The sequence below is a fragment of the Eptatretus burgeri genome, chromosome 6, assembly GCF_056783735.1.
Source record: "Eptatretus burgeri isolate ZD-2024b chromosome 6, Ebu_testis_v1, whole genome shotgun sequence".
In the NCBI taxonomy this organism is placed as follows: domain Eukaryota; kingdom Metazoa; phylum Chordata; class Myxini; order Myxiniformes; family Myxinidae; genus Eptatretus; species Eptatretus burgeri.
The window spans coordinates 89,262,888-89,282,138 of NC_140966.1; the positions used below are offsets into that span (position 1 = coordinate 89,262,888).

The 19,251-nt window shown below is 43.0% G+C and overlaps 1 protein-coding gene across 3 annotated transcripts in view; it reads left to right on the forward strand.

Moving 5' to 3' along the window:
* The window catches only part of LOC147025293 (enteropeptidase-like), a 381,080-nt gene that overhangs the window by 24,332 nt on the left and 337,497 nt on the right, over positions 1–19,251 (forward strand). For all 3 annotated transcript variants that reach the window (XR_015059442.1, XM_085886159.1, XM_085886158.1), the window contains 2 exons: positions 5,856–5,948; positions 6,311–6,379. Coding sequence is in view for 2 of the 3 variants with exons in the window: in XM_085886158.1 (XP_085742284.1) it covers positions 5,856–5,948; positions 6,311–6,379 (162 nt within the window). In the remaining variant the exon portion in view is untranslated. The remainder of the gene's footprint in view (positions 1–5,855; positions 5,949–6,310; positions 6,380–19,251) is intronic.

Here is a 19,251-nt window from a genome sequence, read left to right on the forward strand (position 1 = left end):
ATATATATATGTATGTTTATATATATATATATGTATATATATATATATATATAAACATACATATATATAAACATACATATATATATATACATATATATATGTATATATATATATATATATATATATGTTTATATATATATATATATATATATATATATATATATATATATATATATATGTATGTTTATATATATATATATATATATATATATATATATATATGTATGTTTATATATATATATATATATATATGTATGTTTATATATATATATATATTACATATGTGCTCTGCAAATCCTCTTCTGTGTCCCAGAGACAGGCGACAGCACAACCTTCCATCCCGACAGTCCTACAGATCTTGAAAGGATCAGAAACTTGTCTAATCTTCAGAACTTGTCTTTCAATCAGGGGAAACCTCAGATTCTTTTTTGAATCTATGTCAAATCTATCTGTCGATCTGCTGATGATCGATCTGTTTCCACAATCGACCACTGGAAGAGTTTGAATCTTTCAAAATTCTAAACCTCACTATGACCTATGACCTCTCCTTTGCAGACCATTTATCACTGCTGGTCTTCAAAGTCAATTACAGAATGGGTATCCTCTGTCGTGCCAAATCCGGCATCCTTCATCATACCTCGACATCAAACTAAAATACTCAATTTCGTGTCTGGTCTGTCTTTATGACCGTGATACATTCGGTCATTGCTTATCCAATCTCAACACAACTTAACAGGAAGATTAATAGTCACATGATGGAGGTTGTAGTGACTTAACTTGCCCCACTCCACAAGGGTGTTTTCTACATTGGGTGAAATCCTTGTTAAGGTGGAAATCCATGTCAAAATAGCTAAATGTGGTGAAGTATATCTGTGTTAAGGTTTTTTTTTTACCAAAGGTAGTTCCTGTCTAACAAATCTTTTAGAGTTCTATGAAGCAGTGTCTGATTGGGTGGATGAATGAAAGCCAGTGGACATAGTATATCGAGACTTTAAGAAGGCATTTGATAAGGGACCACATCGGAAATTGGTAGCCAAAGTGAGGGCTTCTGGAGTGGCTGGACAAGTAGCTAATTGGATTGAAAACTGGCTTTGTGGTAGGAAGCAAAGAGTGGCTGTGAGTGGGAGGATGTCTTGCTGGGAGGATGTAAGTAGCAGGGTACCTCAGGGATCAGTACTCGGACCATTACTATTCATTATTTACATCAACGATTTGGATAGTGGGGTGAAGAGTAAGCTTTCCATATTTGAAGATGACACAAAGCTTGGAGGTAAGGTGGATAGCAGAGGGGGTGGTGATCAGATTCAGGAGAGTATTGATACTTGTATGGATTGGGCAAAAGATTGGCAGACGGAGTTTAACCTGAGCAAGTGTAAGGTGTTCGGGATGGAAAGAGCAATGAAAATAGAGATTACAGGATGCAAGGGGTAATTTTGGAGTGTGTCACACAGGAGAATGATCTGGAGGTGGTAAATAGATATTGGAGGTAAGCGGGCAGCGCAGTGCCAGGCAGCTAGAGGTAAAGCAAATAGGGTTTTAGGCTGTATAAGGAGGGGGATTATTTATAAATCAAAAGAGGTGGTGTTAACATTGTACAATAATTTAGTGAGGGCCATATGTAGAATATTGTGTGCAGTTTTGGTCACCACAATTCAGTAAGGACATAGATGCCATAGAGAGGGTTCTGCGTATGGCTACTAGATTGATTCCGGGCCAAGCTTGCCTCAGCTATGAGGAGCGGCTGAAGGAGACAGGGCTTTATTCACTAGAAAGGAGACGGTTACAAGGAGATATGATAGATTTGTTTAAGATAATGAAAGCTAAAGATAAATTAAGTGCAGATAAATTGTTCAACAGAGTAGACAGTGATAGGACCAGGGGCCATAGCCTGAGAGTTAAGACGGTAGTAAGGCAGTGGGTTTTTTCTCAGAGTAGTTGATCCATGGAATTGCCTTCCTGGAAAGATAGTGGTAGGAGAAACTGTAGATAAGTTTAAAATAGAATTCGATAGGTACCTGGAAGTTATGGAGATAGAGGGGTTTAAGGATGTTGACAGGATTTTTGGGTAGTTTGAGCATTGATGGGTGATTGTGTGCATGTGTTGGTGGGGGTCTCGTCAAGGGGTGTTCTGTGGTTGATGTGTTTTTTTTTAACCAAGCCCATGCCCCCTCCCTTGAAGGGATGGGGGTGGGGGGGGGAATACAAAACTACAAAAACTTTAAATTAATAGATATAAAAAATATATTGCATTTTCTTCTTTGAATCTTGTCTTGATAAATTAGTATGGTGTTCATACAGGCATGATGGGCTGACTGCCCTCCACCTGTGTCTGCTTTCCTTGTATTTCCTTGTATAAGATAGCTAAATAGCACAACCTGTAACAACACAGATGCATTCCTAATCCCAACGCATAATACAGCAACAATAATCATCCTTATGATGCAACAATAAAGATTAATATGGCTACCATAGTTGATTCTGTGATCATCAAACCACACAAGACAGTACATTGTCCATCTTTAATATCACAATGAACTACGGGTAATATAATGATCTGGAATGACAATCTATGAGACAATTGATGACATTCTCCCCTTCTTCAAAGTGTGGAAATTGAGTTCTTTTCCACCACAAGTCCCTGTTCAGGCACCAAATTGTGGTGGAAAAGAACTAAATTTCCACTCGATGGATCAGCATACAAAAGAGAATCTTTAATTTTGTATATATGGAGGAAGAACGTTCAATGATTCACTGAAGCATTCAAATGAACTTCACGAACTAGAATCCGGAAGCAATCCCTCATACTCATTTGATATCCAAAATATGGGAGGGTGAGACATTTGGCAATTCAACAATGGAATGAGCTGATTGGGGGGGGGGGGAGGGAAAGGGAAACATTACTGACCATACCCGTTTCGAGAGGAGAAAAGATATCCCTTACACAAGTTCAATCAATAATGGCAGCGAGCACTCATAGGAGAAGAATGCTGAATGACAGCCATTTCAAGTGTCCCAGCCAGGTTAGTGAGTGTGTTTTCCATTTAATTCATGGCCTGTTCATCAGAAGGTGTCACAAATCGAAAAGATGTGCTACCCGAGGCCAGAAGATAAGCAGGTCAGGGTGTAGATAGAGCAGCACCCAACAGAAAACACAGTCTAGGCGCTCCTTGAGCTGCAGAAAAGGTAGATCTTGGCAGGTATGAGCTTGGGCCTGACACGGGGTTGCAGATAACACTGGGTTGAAGGGGATGAAGAGGACTTGAGATGTGACCCAGAGATCCAGCTCCAGCAGAAGTTGGAGCCTCGTAGCAGCAGTTTGTGCAATCAGTGTTGATTCGCCAAAGCAAGCTATGCATGTTAGAGGCAGCTGCAATGGCCCCATGAGCCCCCCCCCCCGCACCATTGGGCATACGTTGCAGATGACTCGCCGTATGGACCCTCAGGACCTTCTTTGTGCATTGTGCGACCATGGCAAGTTCACAATGTATCTGCAGATCAAAGGTTTTGAGAGTGTGGTCAGAGTTAGTTGATTAGTCGATGATCTAACCTTACACAACCAATGGTACAGTAATAATCTTGAATATCGCTGTGAACTGTGGGTAATGGAAGGATTTGGAATTGTAATCTATGACAGTGTAGGGGACCAAGGATGATAACACTGAACAACAAATTTCAAAATTTTTTTTTTACTGGAGATGTGTAAAGTGATTAAGACTAATTTGGGTACGCTGATTTCAAAAATCATAACCGTTTTGCTGTATCACGTCAGGATTTTCAGGAACAGAAATATTCCCATTGCCTAGAAGTCAGGATTTCAATGAAATTTACATATGTCTTTAACATGTCTATTTCGTACAATTGTTGTTAACTTGTGTTATATTTCTTTCTTTCAGATAAAGATGAGTAGGCGTTCCTGTACCAATCATCCTGACAACTTCTGTTATGTCTGTGGTCGGTATACCAAAAAAGATCAACAGCGAAGTATATCTACAGCAGTGAAAATGAAGGCCGCCTACTTTCACTACTTCGGGTGTAAGGTGGGGGACCAAGAACAGAGCTGGGCACCACACATCTGCTGCACAAGCTGTCACACAACCTTGACTCAGTGGTTGGTGGGCAAGCGCGCGAGCATGCCATTTGCGGTGCCCATGATATGGCGTGAGCCGCAGAATCATCATGATGATTGTTATTTCTGCTGCACAAGCATCGCCGGCTTCAACAAGAAGAATAAAGGTCACATCAAGTACGCTGACTGCGTCTCTGCTCGTAAACCTGTGCCTCATGATGACGAGAACCTCGTTCCAACACCTCCAGCTGATCAGAACATAGCTGTAAGCAGTGGTGAAGAAGATGGTGATGATGAACCTTTTGAACCCGACACTCAAGAATCACACCTTCTGAACCAGGGAGACTTAAATGATCTTGTAAGAGATCTCTCGCTGTCAAAGGCGAAGGCAGAGCTGCTTGGATCAAGGCTGCAGCAGTGGAATCTACTTGAACCTAACACCAAGATATCCTTGTTCAGAGCACGTCACAGAGACATGGCTGAGTTCTTTGAGATGGAAGACACGATGACATTCTGCAGTGACATCAACGGTCTGTTGAAAGAACTTGGGTGTGATCACGATCCTGCAGACTGGCGCCTCTTCATCGACTCGGGGAAGAACAGCTTGAAGGCTGTTTTGCTCCACAATGGCAACGAGAAACCATCAGTCCCACTGGCTGACGCGTTCGGCATGACAGAGACTTATGAGACTATGCGGCAGCTGCTTGATTCCATCAAGTACAATGACTTCAACTGGCACATCTGTGGAGACTTGAAAGTGGTGGCGCTGTTGTTAGGGCTGCAGTCAGGCTACACGAAATACATGTGCTTCCTTTGTCTCTGGGATAGCAGAGACGACAAGAATCACTGGACGAAGAAAGATTGGGAAGAGCGAAAAGAGCATGTACCTGGTCGACACAACGTGAAGCATGTCGCCCTTGTCGACCCAGCCAAGGTTTTCCTTCCACCACTCCACATAAAGCTCGGCTTGATGAAAAGTTTTGTACGGGCAATGGATCTGAATGGGCGTGGGTTTTTATACCTCAAGGAAAAGTTTGGCAACACCTTGTCGGAGGCCAAGATCAAGGCTGGTGTCTTTGTTGGACCGCAAATCCGACAGATTATGAAGGACAAAACTTTTCCGACAACTCTAAACTCCAAAGAGCTGGCAGCGTGGAGCTTCAAAGCTGTGACGGACAACTTCTTGGGGAACGAGCGTGCGGACAACTATGAAGAAATAGTGCAGCAGCTGCTGGAGTCCTTCAGGAAACTTGGCTCCAGGATGTACCTGAAAATCCATTTCCTACACCAGCACCTGAACTTCTTCCCTGACAACTTGGGAGCAGTCTCGGACGAGCACGGCGAGCGATTCCACCAAGAGATTTCACTCATGGAGACGCGTTACCAAGGGCGGCACAACCCGAACATGATGGGCGATTTCTGCTGGTTCCTGCATCGTGAAACTGACACAGAGCAGCACAAACGCAAAGCCAAATGCCTAAAGCATTTTTAATTACATTCTAGTGGAGTTTTTCTGTAATTTCTATAATTTTGAAGCATTCATGATGAAATAAATGAATAAATGAATTTTTGTAAATTTCATTGAAATCCTGACTTCTAGGCAATGGGAATATTTCTGTTACTGAAAATCCTGACGTGATACAGCAAAACGGTTATGATTTTTGAAATCAGCGTACCCAAATTAGTCTAAATCACTTTACACATCTCCAGTAAAAAATTTTTGTTGTTCAGTGTAATCAATGATATGACACAGAGTTAACTTCACCTGCTCCAAAACCTATTTCTACAGGGCCTGAAACAACCACAGCAGCGCTGAGTACATCTCCCGTTGAACGAGGTAGTACTACAGCAGCACCAAGTACCTCTCGTACAGCAGTACCAGGTAAATCTATGTGGGTTGTTGTTTCCTTCCCACTACACTCAGTCCTTCCTGTTGAGTAATTCCCACCTTATGTCTGCATGTTCCACTTCCCCATTGTCAGTGCGTTCCCATCCACCATTTGTAAAATTGCTCTTTTGTGAGTTTAGATTTTGTAAAGAACAAAAATCGATTATAAAATTGTGTTTCAGGTGCAGTTTCTGCAATAATGTTCAATAATCTCACCAATGTTGAACATCTTTTTGATTTTTTCACATTTCCCAGAATATGGTTAGATAATCTCACCATTTTTACACATATTAGGTAAGTTTAAAACGTCAGATAAAGGGAGTTAACTTCACCTGCTCCAAAAACGATTCCTACAGAAACTGAGACAACCATGGAGATACTGAGTACATCTACCATTGAACGAGGTAGTACTACGGCAGCACCAGGTAAATCTATGTGGGTTGTTGTTTCCTTCCCACTTCTCTCAGTTCATCCTGTACGGTAATTCCCACCTTCTGTCAACTTCCCCATTGTCAGTGTATTGCCATCTACCATTTGTCACATTGTACTTTTGTAAATTTAAACTTTGTAAATAACAAAAATCGATTACAAGATTGTGCTTCAGGTGCAGTTTCTGGAATAATGTTCAACTCGCAGAGCCCCATGGAACATCCGCCAATGTATAATGTGACTTCAATTTCCCAACTCTCTTCCCACCTCACAAATCCCAGGTCATCAACCCCCCTCCCATCTCTAAGGTGGCAATCCCTTCCCCACTCTCAGCTTTCATACCCCCTCTCCACAACTCCACAACTCCTCCACCTCCTCCCCAATTCATCAACCCCCTCTCAACTTTGTCCTATCTATGATCTCCACCTCCCTGTGCCCCAAAACCCTCCCTCTCCCAACCCTGAGGCATCAATTCCCTCCCCACTTAAAGCTTGCAAACACCCACCCCATGTCTCTCCACCACAATTCCTCAACACCCCTACCCCCATTGACAGACCTCAACCCACCCCTCCACAAAGCCTCATCCACCCCCCTCCCAACTCTGTCCTCCCCACCTAACCCTTCTCCCACTCATAATAGCAAATTACATATTTCTTCATTACCTTATTGAAACAGCGGAATATTTATTGCTACCCCCTCCACCCGCCTTCCCCATGCTATCACCGACTTCATAGAAACCACGATCAAAACAACTCCGAGATATCATGTGCCATCATGGTCACCTGCACAACTCACAATCCCATTAAATATGTGCAAACCACGTGGATTTACAACATAAACAACCCAAAACGAATTATCTTTTTTCTGATGCATATATAAATATTATGGTTTTCTGAGACCCAAGGGAGACCCATACAACACAATGGTTCGGGTTCCCTAGTGTAGTTATATCTGTAGCAATTTTGTTTATCTACATTTCCTCTCCTCTCACATCAGTGGAAAGGGAAATGTGTTGCATTTGTGTATTAGATTGGAAGCCCCTGTAATTCTTCTCTTTCTAAATCCTCTCTCCCCCCTCTCTCTCCCTCCTCTCTCTCCCCCCTCTCTCTCCCCCCTCTATCTCCCCCTCTCTCTCCCCCTCTATCTCCCCCTCTCTCTCCCCCTCTCTCTCCCCCTCTCTCTCCCCTCTCTCCCCCTCTCTCCCCCTTCTCTCCCCCTTCTCTCTCCCCTCTCTCTCCCTCTCTCTCTCTCCCTCTCTCTCCCCTCTCTCTCCCCCTCTCTCTCCCCTCTCTCTCCCTCTCTCTCTCCCTCTCTCTCCCCTCTCTCTCCCTCTCTCTCCCTCTCTCTCCCCTCTCTCTCCCCTCTCTCTCCCCTCTCTCTCCCCTCTCTCTCCCCTCTCTCTCCTCTCTCTCCCTCTCTCTCCCCTCTCTCTCCCTCTCTCTCCCCTCTCTCTCCCCTCTCTCTCCCCTCTCTCTCCCCTCTCTCTCCCTCTCTCTCCCCTCTCTCTCCCTCTCTCTCCCCTCTCTCTCCCCTCTCTCTCCCCTCTCTCTCTCCCTCTCTCCCCTCTCTCTCCCCTCTCTCTCCCTCTCTCTCCCCTCTCTCTCCCCTCTCTCTCCCCTCTCTCTCCCCTCTCTCTCCCCTCTCTCTCCCCTCTCTCTCCCCTCTCTCTCCCCTCTCTCTCCCCTCTCTCTCCCTCTCTCTCCCCTCTCTCTCCCCTCTCTCTCCCTCTCTCTCTCTCTCTCTCTCTCTCTCTCTCTCTCTCTCTCTCTCTCTCTCTCTCTCTCTCTCTCTCTCTCTCTCTCTCTCTCTCTCTCTCTCTCTCTCTCTCTCTCTCTCTCTCTCTCTCTCTCTCTCTCTCTCTCCCCTCTCTCTCCCCCCTCTCCCTCTCCCCCCTCTGGCTCTCCCCTCTCTCCACGCCTCTTTGCAGCGCATCCGTGTATGTTTGCAACACACAACATTGCACCTTACAAAAGCCACACTGCAACTCGCTACAAATCCAAGCAAGCACATCATGTAGTGGACAGGGAGTGTGAATCTCATCAATAAGCATGCAGCAGCAGAACAAAGTGCCACAGATTGGCGAGCTTGGTCATGAGCTTTGTTGACCAACCATGGGCTCGGCAAATGAGTGCAGCATGGCGACATGAGCGCACCAATGGTGAGACGGCACCACTGAAGCTCAAGCTGCATTCAAGGTGTGGGCCTCAGAACCATGCCTCCCTGCGGAACTTTATAAGCACAAGAATTCCATGATTCGGAGCTGTTACGTGTCCGCGGAAAGTGAAGGAGTCGAGGCATATCCTCTGCTAGAACGAACAGGCTGGTGCTGTGGTGCAGAGAGTTGATGAGCTGTGTAGTTTCCCTGTATGCACCAGCCGACTCACTGACTCACACTCTTTCTCTTTCTATCCCTGCTTCTAATTTGTTCACTTGGATTGCACCAGAGTATTCAACCATTACACCCTTGACCTGTTCAGTGCAGGGTTACTGACTCGCATTCACAATTTCCTCTGTTGCAAGATGAACATTCACCTGGACTTCTCCCCACATGGTGCACCACATCATTACCCCCCTTCTTTCTCCCCTTACTTGTTTCATGGTGGGACCAACGTAAGCCCATAGGCTTGCATCGGGTGAGTGAGGGGTCGCCAACAAGCCCAACCTTCTTCTTCTCTCAGTCCATCTCATTTCCCGGAGTGGATGAAGTGCTTACTTTTGCCGTAACGTGCTAAGTTGACTGACTAAGTGGGCTGATGTGCTTAAGGGTTAAAATCTTTTGTGAACTGTTTGTCTGTAAATTAGTGTCCATTTGATCTTTATAAACTGTTTCCAAATGGCCCGATGGTCTTTGCTCCATTGGTTAGAGTGGCGTTTCTCAACCTTTGGTGGCCCATGGCCCCCCTCCCGAGTCGCTCAACATTCGTGGTCCCCTCCCCTTCAAGAAAAGATGCAGATTTCGTTTTATGAAATTTATTTACTCAGTCTTAAAAGATAAATCAAAGTAAACATTTTTCTAAGCAATACAATCAATGAGACACTTGCTGTTGGGCTTGTCTGACGAGGCCTCATGTCCGGCTCCGTCTTGGACACAGCAAGGCGAATATCGTTCCCAACGTCAAGACTGTTTCTGGATTTCGTTTTAATGGTCGCAGGGTCAGAAAATCCAGATTCGCAAAGATATGTTGTGGCGAATTGAATGAGCATTACGGATGCCTTCTTGCTGAGTAGTAGATACGCATCCTGAACAGACAACCAGAAGGTGGAGTTGTCTTCTTTGTTACTGAAGACCAGCTTCATTGCTTTTGAAACCTTCAACTCTGCCAGCTCCTCTGCTTCGTCTTCAGTAGGTTCAATTTTGGCGTTAAACGGGTCTTTGTGCCACGGAAAATCCAACGGTGCATCGTCGAAATACGATTTGAACTCAACTGAGAGATTGTCGACATGTCTCGTGATGCAATCTTTGATGCTGACGGGAAGCTCAATCCTCTGCGTCTGCAGGTGCTCGTCCAAGAAAGGAAACGAGGCAGTGGACCCGGCCTTGATTCGTGCCTGCCAGACTTCCATTCTCGCAGACAGTCCGGCAAGCTTGTCTTGAACGTCACTGACCGTCACAACATGGCCTTGCAAGGACTGGTTCATTTCGTTGAGTCGGCCGAATATATCGGCCAGGTAGGCGAGCATCATGACGAACTCTTCATTGTCGAAGTGGACATGGAGGTTGTTTTCGATGTCTCGCAGGAAGATTTCCACCTCAACCCGGAGTTCATACAGCCGAGAGAGGCATTTCCCCCTCGATAGCCAACGGACTTTGGTGTGGAACAGAAGTCCAACATGTTCCGCTCCCATTTCGTTGGCCAGGAGTTGGAAAAGCCGATGATTTTTGGCCTTCGCACGAATGAAGTTGATCACTTTGACCGTGACGTCCATGACTTCCAGCAAACGAGGCGGAAGAGTCTTTGACGCAAGCGCGTATCGGTGTAGCGAACAGTGGGAGGACGTCACATGGGGCCATTCGTTCTTCACAAGCGTGACGAACCCTCCTCTGACGCCGACCATCGCTGGGGCTGTTGTACAAATGTCAAATCAGTACATTTGTACCATCAGTACAAATGTGCTTGAAATTCTGCCAACCGAGTCCATTAGCTTCAAAAAAAAAGAGTCCACAATAGCTTTGATATCTGCCGCTGTCGTTGTGGTTGGTAGGGTATTGCAGAACAAGAACTCTTCCTTCTTTCCCTTTCTCTCGTAGCAAGCAAAGGCGATCAACTGGCTCTCCAGGGCGGTGTCGGTAGACTCGTCTAATTGAAGGCTAGCCTGGAGCATGCTTTGTTTGATTTCGGAGCAAACTTGACGGCACACATCAGCGGCCATGTCGTCAATCCGTCGTCGGATTGTGCCATTAGAGAGCGAAACTTGCTAGATCTTCTTTTTCACCTCTGGTCCGATCATCAATTCCACCATTTTCTCTGTACATGGCTTGATAAGGTCCTCAGCAATAGTGTGCGGCTTCTTGCACTTCACAATTCGGTATGCCACTTCGTAGCTGGATTGAAGAGCCGGTTTTTCTTCTGGCCGGAATCTAAATTTGGGAAGTGTCGCTTCACGGTCATATCGTGATCGTTTCGCAGACAGACATCGGTATTATCTTCCTTACTTCCGGGATGCATCTTGTCGCAATGGTTTGAAAGTTTGGAAGGTCGTAGTGACGCATTTGACATCACGACCGAGCAGTGCAGACATTGCGCGCAGTCCACGCCATCTCGACTGACATTTGTGAATCCAAACTTGACATAGCTGTCATTCCATTTTCGAACCTTCGACATCTGAGAAAAAAATTGAAAAAAACAAAATTCTAAAGTTTTTGTAAACATTGGTTTACTATGAATGCTCTGTGGGCTCCGCCTTCTCTTTTAAAATCGTGGTTAAACTCATCTACCCTTTTTACTTTGACACTATGACCGGAGACTCGTCACCTTAATTGTACATTACAAGCTTCTGCATTCTGAATCGCAGTTTTTTGGCGTCCGCTCATGGCCCCCGGTCGAAGGCCGATGACCCCCTTGGGGGGCCACGGGCCCCCGGTTGAGAAATGCTGGGTTAGACTAGAGTGTATTCTAATGACGGGGAGTGCTGTCCTGTCATTCCGTTATGGGTAGTTATTAGCAAACGTCCCACTTTCGGTAAGGCTTGGCCATTTTGTTTAACAGCAGTTGGGCGTTGAGAGTACGGTTCCCCATCTGGGGTGATTAATTTGCGAGAAAGGTAAAGAGAAGTGGGACGCTGGATCCTGCCTAAATGAAGCATCGCAGCTGGTGTGTGTGGTTGCTTCGCAACCCGTTGTGCTGCGGAGTTATCTGCGGCTTGTCGGCTTCAGGGTCATCGGCTGGGAAGTGGGTCCGAGTACTCTTCCTGCGATCCCCGAACCCACAACAATGCCATTTAAAAAGTAAATAATGATGGATGTTTTCTTTCACATTGTCATGAGATTCTTGGAAGTCCTTTGACAAAAACCTTTATAATGACATTGGTTTACGGTCCCTGGCCAAGTCGTTAAAGAGAAAATGGCCAGAAATTATAACAAGAACCCATGTCACCTCCACTGTAAAAGTACTTCTTTAGAGAATGACACATGGTTATTCGGGCGGTGTATGGACAAAAGACCGCTGCCTCGATCACTGAGTCCTATACATACTGTGATCTTCACAAGGCCCGTGATGCCTATCGGCTCTCACCTTTCGATATTTGATGATCCTTTTAACAGTTGCTTTGATCATTTTACACTGAACAGAAAACTTATAGGGAGTGTGATGGTGATTGCTTACCTGTCGCATTTGGCGTGAGAGTCATGCTTTTTCAATTCAGGTCACACTCTTCCACCCAACTACTGAAATGTCACGTTTAAATTTACTTTTTTTTTTTAGAAACGATATTTCTTTTTAACAAAGTCATTAGATAAAGTCTTCATAAAGATCCCGACTTACAGCATTTTAATGTCAAAATACCATCGGCGAAAAGGTAAGTATTGTATCATATACGTGTACATATAGAATTAGAACTAAATTTGTTTTGTCTGTCCATACGAGTTATAAGTTACATGACGAATGAGCCATTTTTAAAATTAGTCCAAATGTAGTAAAACACATACATTCATTATATATGCCAAGATAGTTTTCATGTTCTGTGATGTATAAAAGTGTTAATTCACTGCAATAAATGAATCTATTTCATTGTAATTAAATATGTATATTCCATTTTATTGTCCTTAGAAGCAGTTGATTATAATTAAATGGTGGTTTTGTAGGTAATCTGTGCTAAAGTGAAGGTGGCTCACCTCAGAGCCCAACACAACACTCCAATGGCAACTGCAGATCACTTAAGTCCAGCTTTTGCAGACATATTCTGAGATTCACAGATTTCCAAACATTATGCCTCAGCAAAATCTAAGACAACATGCATGCTGATGCAGACCATAAGCACCTGCTTTTCACAGTAAGTACTTAATTAAATAATTAGATCAATGGCAACAACAGAATATGTGAAAGAAAAACTAAAAGTGAGTTATTTAAATGATATACTTGGTCTTCAGAAAGAAGCTAACAGTTTAACCTTTTTTTCTTAAAAAGGGTTTTCTTCCTTTTTTTTTTTTTAAAGTGGGGCATGCTGTGGTTGCAGATTTGCAGCAAGATAAAAAAAATTGAAACAAATATATTTTTTTTAATTCTGGTTATCTGTCTAACTTGACACCCAAGTTGGGTTTTTTTTGCAAATACCACTTGAAATTCACAGCCCTATTAAAAAAAAAAAAAAACCATTAAGCATCAGGGAACCATGTGGCCATAAATAATGCAGCACGCAAAGGGTTAACCAAACGTGGTAAAAACGCGATTCGAGAGGTTGACTAATCAATAATGATAAGGAGGTTCCAAGTAAGACTACATACATACATACATACATACATACATACATACATACATACATACAAACATACAAACATACATACATAACATTTCTCAAAGTTTTATTTCCTTTTATCGTTTCCAGTTATCGCCTGTGATGTGCGACGTCACATTTACTACAAATAGCATCCCCACAATAAAGAGCAGTTTTTCCTTGTTTATGGAGACCAAGTGATGATAAATGGTGATGAAGGCCAGATGATGATCTTAACAAAAACCTTTGAGAAATGTTCGTTCATTCAAAAGCATCAAACTGCATCATGTATCCCATTTCATTCATTTTTTTAAAATTAGTTTGAATTTGGAACGGTAATTTGTGGACATCCTGTATGTGGATGAAAACAAATCCCAATCAAATCCTACCATTCAAAATACTCAAAAACACCGATAAATATCACAATAAGCAGTCAAAGAGCGAATTGGAAAGCGAATAGGCCTACCGATTTGATTTGGGGTGTCGACAAATGGTAGATTTATTGGAAATGACGATGCGTACAGATGAGGATTGAAGGAATTGGTTGGTTGGGTAAAGCTCATGACAGATAGAGTCAGATTAGAGTGGTACCTTGTATATCGGATAAAGGTCGCTACAGATCTTTCATTGTGTGTGTGAATGCATGTGAGTGGAATGGAAGCTAAACATTGCAGTTTTGGAATTGTTCATACTTTCCATCCAATACGTGGGTTTTAACAATACTAAAATGGGTCCACGGGTTTAAAGGAGGAAAACGGGTGAAACCCGCAAAATACGGATCACTTGCCATGTAAGCTTTCTTTTCTTTGAAGGCGGCTTTTGAGATTGCTCGATTCCGGTCGAATGCCCAGGCTGGTCCCTGCTACCACTTGCTCGTATCAGAAGTCTCTCCATTTGCAATGCACTGTGCTCACTGCTCACCAATTCGAACGTCATGATTAAAAAAAAAATACAATCAGTAAATAAAAGACGAGTTAGGTGGGATGCAACACGAAAGTAGAAAATGATTGTACACTGTACAGGATGTGACGTAACACTGTGGTGGGCTGTGATATACGTCATTGAACATGAACGTAAAGCTAATTTTGCATCCATTTTTGTTAAAATGGCTGCTTTGAATGCTCTGCTTAGAATTGCATCAAAAGCGAGCAAATGTAGAACAGTACTGGAAAGAACATGTACTGTATATAAGAAGACGATGGACGTCGAGGAAGTAGATTGAACGACCTGCTTTTATTGCGTAAAGATGTACAACCTGAAAGGTAACTTTTGGGGGGAGTAACTTACAGACCACCTGCCGTTTACTCGTGGACCACAGGTTGGGAACCAATGATCTACATAACTTATTTCTCTCTCTATCCTTCTGCTTATATTTTTCCTCTATCCTTCTCTCTACTCTTTCTTCCTATTCTTCCTCTCTATCCCTCTCTCTATATTTTCTCTTTCTATCTTTCTCTTTCTATTCATTGTAGGCCTACTCTTGGACGCAGAGCACGCACTTTCAGCACTTGCACTGGCGTTGTCACTATACCTCCCACACTTCCTCAAGCCTCCTGAATCAGTTCGAACCGGGTTCAGTCGCTGTTTCCGGAATCACATCTGTTCTTGGAACCCTCTCAAAACCTGATTAAACCAGTTCAGAAGCGACCAACCTGTGACGGGACGAAGCCAAATCAAAAGTGGTACATTTCCCGTCGCGGCTGAACCAATCTGCCAGGGAGTTTGGTCTGAGCCGATGCAAAAAAATAATCATGGAAAATGATTAATGTAGGGTAGTTGAAGGTGGCAGCCAATGAAGACAGAGCCCACACTTTTGGCTGGCAATAAAAGCGTGGGTTATACGAACATTCGTCAGACTCGTCCTCAGCCTAGCTTGGTCATCTTGAGCTTAGGCTGGTGGTCCTCAGCTTCTTCGTCCTTGTCTTGGTCTCGAGCTTTGGAGTCTCGGCTTTTGCTCTTTTTTTCTATTCAATGGGACTTGCTCGGCCAACTTTACGAAAGGCGTTTAGCAAGCATCTTGGTAACACATGGCTAACCCTAAAGCACTGACAAAAACATTGTTGTATACAAACAGCTAATCACCCATCAAAATATCAGTTTACGAAGGGAGATAAACTGCCGATCAGTTGTGCGCATCTAAACAGCTGATTAGCTTGTGAACCACCACACGGATATGCAAAATCCAATTGAAATTATGCACTTGCTTAGAATCACAGCACCACATACAATTGTTGGAGGGGATTCAGTGCATCCATAGGTTGATCCAGATCATCTTACACGAGATTCAGCAACCAATGAAATGATTCCTTCGAGAGTCTGCAACTCCGGACAAATTTGAAATTGTCATACTTCTTCATTGCATCTATCCTCGAAAATTTTCAATGCATGTTGGCGAACTGCCCTATTCCTATCCTCCTTTTCAGCGAATTCAAGCACTCCGTACATATCCATGTTCACCGTCCAATGTAAACTACCAATTGTAAGTCATGCAGTTATTATGTGTCCTTTACTATTAGACTCCTGTAATTGGAACTGGAACCAACTACATTTTTTTACTCCAGTATTAAGGAGTAATTCTCTAAAGACCACTGCAATTAGAACTACAATCACTTCAGACATACATACATTTTTATATATATATATATATATATATATATATATATATATATATATATATATATATATATATAATATCCTATAGAAAGTCTACACCCCCTTTCAAATTTTTCACATCTTGTTGCCTTCTCGGTTGGAATCAAATTGCATTAAATCAGACTTTTTCCATATTTATTTACAAAGCGTAACCCACAACTTCCAAGTGAAAAACAAATTTCAGAATTTTAATAAAAAAATACAAAATTAGAATATCTTCATTGGCTAAGTGTCCACCACCCTGAGTTAACACTTGGTGGAAGCACCTTTGACAGCAATTATAGCTCTAAGTCTATTGGGATAGGTCTCTACTAACTTTGCACACCTTGATTGGGCAATATTTGCCCATTCTTCTGCACAAAACTGTTCAAGCTCAGTTATGTTGCATGAGGAGCATTGATGGACAGCAATCTTCAAGTCATGCCACAGATTTTCTATTGCATTTAAGTCGGGACTCTGACTGGGCCACTCAAGGACATTTATCTTTAGGTTCCTTAGTCACTGTAGCTTTGGCTGTGAGTTGGGTCGTTGTCATGCTCAAAGGTGAACTTCCATCCCAATTTCAGCTTTCTTGAAGAGGGCAGCAGGTTTTCCTCTCGGATTTTTCTGTTTTTTTTCTCCATCCATTTTCCCTTCTATCCTGACAAGTGCCCCAGTTCCTGCTGATGAGATTCATCCCCATAACATGATGCTGCCACTACTATGCTTCACAGTAGTTGCCATTGGCCTCTCTGATCAGTCTCCTCCTTGCTTGGTCATCCAGTTTGGAGGGACGGCCTGATCTAGGCAGGGTCTTGGCAATTATCCCTGATCTAGGCAATTAAGAAAAAAAACTTCTTGCTGATTGTCTTGACTATGCTCCAAGTGAAATTAAAGGCCTTTGAAATATTTTTATCCCCATCCACTGATATGTGCCTTTCCACAACTTTATCCTGGTTGTCCTTTGAAAGCTTCTTCATGCTCATGGTACATTCTTTGCTGTGAAATGCACCACCTAAGAGGAAACCCACAGGAACAGCTGATTTCAGTCTGAAGGAATCATCATCACTGCAATGGCCAATTAACTTTGTGTGATTTTGAAGGTGATTGGTTATACCTGAGCTAATTTACAATTGCTATTTTCAGAGCATGGGAGAAACGTCATTCGTATTTTATGGAAATCCGTATTTTTATGACCGATACGGAGGTTTCCGTATGTTCATCAGAAAGGCATGCCTCGAGTATAGGGAATTGAGGTGCTATTCCGAAATGCCGATTCTTATTGGTTCGCGGGCGCCAACAGTGACCACTATTTTCGTTGTGTCTGTCTGTCTGTCTGTCTGTCTGTCTGTGACTCTCCAGAGCATAGCTCCGTGACGTTTGATGCGATCTTAAGGAAACTTGGACACAAGCTAGATATCATGGTCTAGTTGTGTCTTTTTTTGTATGAGGGGCATCCCATGCCCCTTGTGGGCAGAGCCACACCTACTCGAACTTTTTATTTATATTTTTTTTCTCGATTTTTTTTCTTGCAATTTCATTTCCTTGAAGCTGCGCGTGATGTCCATAAGTCCAACATATAAAAAATCCGATTTGATTTGGTCAATTTTGATGGAAGAGATAGGTTTTTACGGTAGGGCTTCCTCAAAAGCTTCCACTAACTCAATTGTACCTATCGTGGCATTCTTCAATTATGCCCGCGAACCATCGTCGCCTCCCGGCTTGTTATGAACTATTTTTTGTGGAAGTTAGCCAGCTCCAAAAGCTTGCAAGCATGTTACCCTGAATATATTTCCGCCAGTGTGTGTCATCCTTGCATGTTCCTCGGTGTTGCGTATCCACCGTTCCTCACCGGCAGATTAGTCTGTACTGGTTGTCACGTTGGAATGGCATTTATATCCGTTTACATTACGAGTGTTTGTTAACATTTTATTTTGTTATATTAATGGTGTAGTATTAATTTGTGATTGGAATAATGCTCGTTAAATGAAAATTATGGAGGTCGAGTTGTAAGAAGACGGAGGAAATTGTAAAAGGGGGTGGGGAAAAGGAAAAGGCGGGGTTTCCCAAATGGAATGGAAGGCTGTGATGTTCATTCATCCCCTCATGGATGATTTATAATAGCTGTAGAAGACGGCTGGAATTATTACCGAGGCTGCTTTTTTTTTGCTGCTCATTTTGCTAACCTCGGAAGGATTATGGGCTGAATCAACTCGCCTGGTGTTAATTCAACAGCAGGAGAAGGGCTCGAACCCAAGACACTGAGGTCTTAAGCCAGCCACCCAAACTGTTTTGCCAACACCAGGCTCCACCAATGAATGTTCAGGTGAAATAATAAATAAAAAAATCCCAACTATCACTTTCATTTGCATACTTTTTTTTTGTTACAATTTGGACAGGATCACCCCCAAGATGCACATTTTGACATCATTTTTACAGAATTTTATGGGGGAGCATACCCCTGGACCCTCCAAGGAAAATCTCGTTTTTCCTTTTTTTCAAAAGTTCTGCAGTTTCACCCATGTAAGGATGGTGGACACTTATCCAACCAAGATGCTCTAGTTTTGTAGTTTTTAATTAATATTCTGAAATTTGTAGAAATTGTTTTTTATTTGGAAGTTGTGGGTTATGATAGGTAAATAAACGTGGAGAAAGTCTGATTTGATGTAATTTAATTCCAGGCTGTTAACGCAACATATGATGAAAATTTTGAAAGAGGGTGTTGACTTTCTATCGGCACTGTATATATTCGACCAAAGAAGCATATTGAACCAATGACATAAAGCTGACATCATGCACATAAATTATGTCAGCGTCATGTCATAGAATCAGTGTGCTTCTTTGGCTGAATTGAATATTCCTGCTGCAAACCTCCTGGCTGGTGATCACCAAGGCAGAGAAAATGTGTGTGCTCACGAGGCAGGTAACACTTGTTGCTGGCAAGTGGTGCAGCGGCCTCTCAAAGTTGGGGGATTCATTTTCACATATATACACATACACACACATACACACACATATACACACATACACACACACACATACACACACACACACACACACACACACATACACACACACACACACACACACACACACACACACACACACACACACACACACACACACACACACACACACACCTGCATTGTATTTATTTTGCACATTTGATCCTGGAAGCTGAAAAACGCTGAAGTTGTAGCAGTGATAATTAATCGGAGCAATGGGAATGTTCAAGAAGAACCATACGGAGATCTTGAAAAACATTCGTGGGAATATTGTCGAAGCGAACTACAATTGGAAGTCCTCT